This window comes from Nicotiana tabacum, chromosome 6 (genome assembly GCF_000715075.1).
Source record: "Nicotiana tabacum cultivar K326 chromosome 6, ASM71507v2, whole genome shotgun sequence".
NCBI lineage: Eukaryota > Viridiplantae > Streptophyta > Magnoliopsida > Solanales > Solanaceae > Nicotiana > Nicotiana tabacum.
In genome coordinates this window covers 189,430,883-189,437,487 of record NC_134085.1, presented here as the reverse complement: position 1 = coordinate 189,437,487, position 6,605 = coordinate 189,430,883, and the positions used below count along the sequence as shown (strand labels likewise).

Below are 6,605 nucleotides of genomic sequence, written 5' to 3'. Positions count from 1 at the left end.
CCTGTTTTTTTGCTTGTTGAACATCAATGTCATATATAACTTTGTGTGTGAATTTACATCATAACTGAATGTTTTGTTACATGTTTATTCACTATTATTATTTGAAGAGTCAGAACGATTTTCTTTTAAAAATTTCTTATAATAATGATATTCGGACCAACTTGCACCTTGATTAATTTCATAAGATACCTACTTATATATGTTATTTAAAGAGTCAGAACAATTTTTTTTAAAAATAATTATAGATTCCAGACCAATTTGCGCACATCTCGACAAATTTTATAAGATACATGCTACCTCCTGCCAGTACAAATACCAAGTAACTCTGTCCAACAAAAAAAATCACCTAATAGAAATAAGAACCAACTTCGTTGATCATTTTCTTTTACAAAGATTCTTAAAGTAATATATTACTACTTACTTTGATTATATCTCCAATCTCATCCTATGAAATAAAACAGAGGAAGTCCTTAATATCCGTTACTCCTCAATTCTTAATATCCGTTACATTATTTAGGTTCCGGATTCTTGTTTTTCGTGCCACTAAGTGTTACCTACGTAATAAATAATATTACAAACATTTTCATTTGATTGGTCACACAATTTAAAATGTCATTATCTATGGAGTATTATTATATCACTATTGAGGAGGAGAGATGTGAGCCAGCAAATACCTGATTTTGATTTGGGTGTAAAACGTTGTAAAAGATATAATGGGGCCCACTGCTGTTAATAAATGCAGTTGCTAGTCTAGGCTGTGCGCAGTCCCCTGGCAGAGGCATTAGTCAAAAATGCCCTTTAACCCCAAACAACCCACACACTTTATACCCTATATATTATATATAAGACCCTATAGTCACAACAATACTCTCATTTCAACATCTGCAAGATGAAATCCACAAAGTTCGAGCTTGAAATTTTTGCAGATATGAAGAACATCAAATCTTTGGCTCCAAACGGAGGAGTCAACAATGACGACATGGGTTACTTCTTCAAGGTAAGCTCTATCCTCTATTTATTTTTCCGTTCTTATTCACAGAAAAATACTTGTCTTACCATTTTTTTTCCTAAAAATATTTAGTGGTTTATTCTATTCTTTATCTTCTTCCTCTGGCTATTTCTTTTTCTTATAGCTAGGATTCTGCAGAGGAAACCATTTTTGTTTTCTTCTGTCTATTTTTCTTCCTAAGAATATTCAGTAGTGGTTCCTTCTCTGCTTTAACTTCTTCTTCTATCTATTTATTTTTCTTATACATGAAAATACTTGTCTTACCATTTTTTCTTTTCTCTGTTTATTTGTCTTCCTACGGATATTTAATGGTTTATTTTCTGTTTTAATCTCTTCCTTTTTCTTATACTTGGTAAGAATTCAACAGATGTCTTACCATTTTTTTTCTCTTGTTTGCTAATCTACGTTTAGATGAGATGTGAGAATTGTGGAGACATGACTGGGGAGCAGTGTGCTTATCTGAAAGAGATGGTGAAGTATAAGGGAAAGATTTTTAACCTCAAGTTGAAGGTAGAAAACAGAAATAAGTTACGTTATTTATCATTTTTAAGTTGTTTGCCACAAACATAATTTTTTTCTTTGCACATATGTAAATGCAGTGCAAGTTTTGTTCCCGGGAAGGGTTTGTGAGGTTGATTCCCGGTTCTGGCACTGCTTTTACAGCTTTACACGCTGAAAGGAAGGTTTGGGCACCTCTAATGGTGTTCGAGTGTCATGGACTTGTTCCCGAAGAATATAACTTCAATGGAGGCTGGATGATTGAAACTGTAATTAATTTACTCCTATAATTTAATTTAGTTTTTTCTACAACTAATTTTTGTTCTAACAATTGTGACCTTTGCATAGGATGAAAAACCACCTCGGTTTGTTGAGGCTAACTTTGTCAGTGGAAATTTTGTGGGATCTGCTGAAGACTTTGGTAGCTGTATTCCTTCTGTGACAAAGATTGAAGGAAGGTTCGTGCAGATGAAGGATAAGTAGATTTTCGTAATTTTAGTTTTTAATGAGCACTATTTTAGTTGTTTTTATAATTGTAATAGTAGTATTATTGCTGTTTTAGTAGACTTGCTGGTAATGTGTTGAAGTGGAACAACACATAAATGGGGTGATATATTCTCTTTTGTTGTTTTGAATGGTTGAACTTATCACTCTAATTAATCAAATTAGGTTGACCTTTTCTATTATTAGTACTATGATTTAGTATTCTATTGCATAAATAGTTTTTACTAATTATGATTAAATATCAATATTTATTTTTATATTAATCTTATACTGTATGTGAAAAATAGTTGTTAACCAAGTTGCATATTGTTAGGTTAATCCAAACCTGAAAATATTTCAATAACATGAGATAGAAAAGTAGAAGCTGATATTATTATTTAAAAAGTATTTCAACTAATATAACAATAGTTTTTAGTCACTAAATATATTAACATTTTTTTTCAAATTCATGTGCAAACTCAATTTCAACTTTCAAATACAATTTTTTTTCAACTTTAACCAATATTGTCCAAACACCTACTAAGGTGTTGTGTTCTTGTAGACTTGCCCTGCAAATTAAATATAGAGACTTGAGCTAGCAAGTTTATGATTTTGCTTTGATTTGACGACAACAATGCTTGATAACATAGGAGTATATATTTGGATTATTTCTTCCTATTTTTGTAACGAAATGCACCAACTGAAACGTGTATTACTCAGGATTAAGTTAAAACACTTGTTATCTCGGTACAGAATGATCCAGTAGGTGCTATAAATATTGAGCAAAAAGGACTAAGATCTATCTATGCACACGTAGAAACTCATATACTACTATATTTGGTCAGATATTGGGGCAATGGATTCATTTGAGAATTCCACATATACAACTCAAAATGTAACTAATATTATGTAAAAGATAGATTAGAGATCTAGAGGAAAGGTGTTTACACCCATTTAAAACTAAAAGTAGTAATCCGCTCAATTAGAGACGTGGATTTCAGCCAAGTGCAGAAAGTAGATGTTTCTCCATTCTCATCAGCTACTACGCCTTTGTGATTAGTGACTTCTTTTAGCCTTCCGTACTGCTTCTTTGTGTATGTCGTTGCTGACTCATGGAAGACCTGTTATTCCAAAATCATAGGTAAGAATAGTGGAAAATGTGATTCAAAATTATTTGCTTTAACATCTTTTGTCCAACGTAGCATTTTTGGTTTGTACATGTTTATATGTGCGCCTTAGCGACTATGACATGAGAATAAAAAAATGAATCACTTAAAAATTGGCGTTTTGAGATATAACATAGTACTATATTTATACCTGGGGTATTTTGCAGTCAATACCATGCACTACAGATGCAATCTTGGGCCGAGATGACATTATATCATTTACGAATGACGGAAGACGCATTGAAGGATTCTTGACGAGTAGCTCTAGTTTTTGCGCCGGTGGAATCATAATTTCTCTTGAATCTTCATAAATAAGAAATTCCTGCATATTAAAGCCCAAAAGCCCAATAGTACTCCCTCCGTCGCAAAACAACAAAGTATCATTTTAATTAGCTTAAATAAAGTATCCCAAAATAATTGTGGCTTTTTGAGAAATCAACAAAAAAATTAATTAACCCCTTATATTAGAGAGGTCAAAAGAAATCAATATTACTATTTTTTCAATAGAAGAACTGTCCACTAAGAAATAAATGAGGGTGTAATACAGTACACTAGTAGTTATATCTTGTGCTTAATATTTTTTAATGGACGTGTTTTGAGCAAAAACGACAACTAAAATAGGACAAATTAAGGGAGAATATGTTCAATAAAAATAAAGGAAGAAAAAGTTACCTCCTCGCAACGAATTACTAATATTAGGCCCTTAGAATAGTTGAACTTTTGAATGAAGTTTAGAAGATTATTATACAAACTTGTGTCCACATCTCCAAAATCGTAAGAATCACATGACTTGGCATAAAAATTGATATTGGCTCGTTCTAGGCTAGAAGGATCCATAGTTGAGAATGGCATGCATGTTTTGCCACTTGAAAAATTGAACTCAATCAGATTTGGAGCCACCATGTTGACTTGCTCCAGATTCCCCCTATGATCGGACAAGTCGAATATCTCCAGTTTTTCACTTACAATTTTCATATTTTTCATTACATAGCATCCTTTGAGTTTCAAAAATTTAAGGGCTGAGAATTTAGATAATTGATATTCAAACTCTTGGTCCGTCATTGTGGTAGCTTCCAAAGAGAGAGATTTTAAAGACTTACCATCTAAAATATCAATTGTGCAAGGCATCGGTTCTGGCTCACGTGTCTTGGGGTACTTGTGCAATGGCACACCAACAAATACAAAGTTCTTAAGATTTGGAGCGCCTATTTTCACCTTTATGAGTTCTCTACACCAAATTAGCTCCAATCTCTCCAAATTTATTAGGCCCGCCGTAACATGGAAATTCTGGAAACCCTTGCAATCAGTTAACCTTAGATCCCGAATCAACGGGCATGTACTAATTAATCGTTGCAATTTGTTGGTGCTATTATCTATTTCAATGTTGCAATTCGCTAGAGATAATACCGTCAGCGTATTATTCACTGCATAAACAGAATCAGGTATGCTGTAGTACGTTGAACCAAACATAGATGCGTCAATACATAGATATCTGACATGAAGTTTAAGTGCCAAGTTGAACCAGCGATCCACATGAGAAGCCAATTCTTGAGGACAATCAAGATGCATGAGACATAGTGTTTCGATGCTTAATTTTTGCTCGGCATAGGTCCGTAAGGAATCATCGACGAATTTAACGAAATTCTCCAAATTCTTGTAGAAACTGCGGTGGATGGACTGAATGATCACATTAGGTCGCGTTCTCCAAATTGAATTCCATGTCTTAGACAAGACGCAAGTTCGAGCTTCTTCTTTTGCTCCGTATATACCAACATTAATCCGACGTAAGATGTCATGAATTATGTGTACTGGCAATTCTGATATTCTGTCCTCTCCATCACTTATTATTTCCGCCATAATTTTAAGCACAACTTGAACCTCAAATTTTTGTTCTTGGAAATTGCAGGCTTGTATAAGGGGCCGGCTTTACAGTATGATCTGAACCACAAGGGTTTATATCAAAACTACAACCTCCCATTCCTAGTTCGAGTTGGTCACAACTATGGAAATTATAACTTCCGTTTTCTAGACATGAAATTAATTATTTACCAAAGTTAAAAAAAAACTGTACAAGTCATATAACTTTTCCATATATAAAAGCTGACTCGAAAAGAACTCCTTACCTTTTCCGGAGATGAAGCAAATTTTCAAATTTTAAAAAGTGGTACCATGAGCTGTAAATATTTTTAAAGAAAAGCTTCTTTTTTTTTCTTTTTTTTTTTGAGAAATTTGTTTCTTTAAACATTTCAAAATATGTGGATTTGACGTTGGAATACAAATATTAATCTGGTTGGAATACTTCTTGCCAACTTATTATTCAAATATTTTAATTACTTTTAGGTTTATAATTTATATTGCTTTGTCACTTATAGCCTCTAACTTTGGCATACAAAGAGAAAAGTTATATGATCAATTATTCACTTAAGCCATAACTAAAAGGAAAATTAGCTTCTTTGGTGTCAAAACTTTTTAAAGTCGGCCGTAGAAAATGGGATTCGGCTTTGAATTGTTTTAAGCTCTTGATGCAGATCGAATTAAAGTGGCATTTTTTCTTATTTAATAAATATCAAATGTTCATATTTGTTTAAACTAAACAAGTGTGCTTATCTTGATTAAAAGAAAAATATGATGTTGCCATATTCTCCAGCTTCCGTAAGAACGTATTAATCTCTCAACTTTTTGGCACAAAATGTAATTACTTCTATTTAAATAACCTTACTATCGGTGTAAAATACGCACGTATCATTACGAAACTTGGCGAAATTTTCAGAAATAGCCAATTTACCAGGAAATAAAAAATGGGGAGGGGACTGGAGAGGGGTAACATTTTATATTTGTTCAATTTACTGCAGTACGGACGTGATTTTAAGTTCTGAAAGAATTCTATTTCAACAAATTGATTCTAGATGAGTTAAATTAAAAATTCTAAATATTGGGTGATATTTTAAATAATATAATTATATCCTATATTAAATTGCCTCATTAAATAAAAATTTAGCTTTGAAAGAGTATAAAAATCAGTCGACATTTCAAGAATATTCATGCTTTTATAATACACTGTAACTCATATTATCTCACATTTACTTAGTTAGATGAGTTCCTTTTGTTGGATTTTTGCATTATATTATATAAGGAATTTAAATTTTTTAAGAAAAATTGGGGGTAACACCTTATATTTGTGTAAGATTACAGCTTTGGTCAATGTCTTCGAAATGAGTAAAGAGAACATGCTATTTATAGCCTGTTTGGCTAAGTTTTTTTTTTTGGAATTTTTATATTCCTATGCCATTTAGGGAAACTATATTACCCTCAATGTTTAAGATACGATATAATTACATTTAGTATGCCTAATTATCAATTCTATACCATAAAATATTTTAACTGTACATTAATTGTACCTTATATCACTCCTTAATTTATGGTACTGTATATTTCTCCATATCCCTACG

General features: G+C 32.2%; 2 protein-coding genes across 2 annotated transcripts; one reads left to right on the top strand and one right to left on the bottom strand.

Moving 5' to 3' along the window:
- The first annotated feature begins 840 nt into the window (after positions 1–840).
- Positions 841–2,193, top strand: LOC107801515 (uncharacterized). Its single transcript, XM_016624854.2, has 4 exons — positions 841–997; positions 1,421–1,519; positions 1,609–1,776; positions 1,856–2,193. The coding sequence occupies exons 1-4, from the start codon at positions 890–892 to the stop codon at positions 1,988–1,990; spliced, it is 510 nt and encodes a 169-aa protein (XP_016480340.1). The 5' UTR covers positions 841–889; the 3' UTR covers positions 1,991–2,193.
- Positions 2,194–2,934: 741 nt separating this feature from the next.
- Positions 2,935–5,013, bottom strand: LOC107801517 (uncharacterized). The gene is made up of 3 exons (XM_075256381.1): positions 3,829–5,013; positions 3,308–3,478; positions 2,935–3,111 (listed from the first exon to the last, which is right to left on the bottom strand). Exons 1-3 carry the CDS (start codon positions 5,011–5,013, stop codon positions 2,935–2,937), a joined length of 1,533 nt encoding a protein of 510 aa, XP_075112482.1.
- Positions 5,014–6,605: the final 1,592 nt, after the last annotated feature.

What these genes read in the sequence shown, in the direction of transcription:
- LOC107801515 (XM_016624854.2), top strand. Translation starts at nt 890, where the DNA reads ATGAAATCCACAAAGTTCGAGCTTGAAATTTTTGCAGATATGAAGAAC. An exon ending in TTTTTAACCTCAAGTTGAAG is followed by an intron (nt 1,520 to 1,608) that starts GTAGAAAACAGA and finishes ATGTAAATGCAG; the next exon opens with TGCAAGTTTTGTTCCCGGGA. An exon ending in GAGGCTGGATGATTGAAACT is followed by an intron (nt 1,777 to 1,855) that starts GTAATTAATTTA and finishes ACCTTTGCATAG; the next exon opens with GATGAAAAACCACCTCGGTT.
- LOC107801517 (XM_075256381.1), bottom strand. Translation starts at nt 5,013, where the DNA reads ATGGCGGAAATAATAAGTGATGGAGAGGACAGAATATCAGAATTGCCA. An exon ending in TAGTAATTCGTTGCGAGGAG is followed by an intron (nt 3,479 to 3,828) that starts GTAACTTTTTCT and finishes TTTAATATGCAG; the next exon opens with GAATTTCTTATTTATGAAGA. An exon ending in TTGACTGCAAAATACCCCAG is followed by an intron (nt 3,112 to 3,307) that starts GTATAAATATAG and finishes TTGGAATAACAG; the next exon opens with GTCTTCCATGAGTCAGCAAC.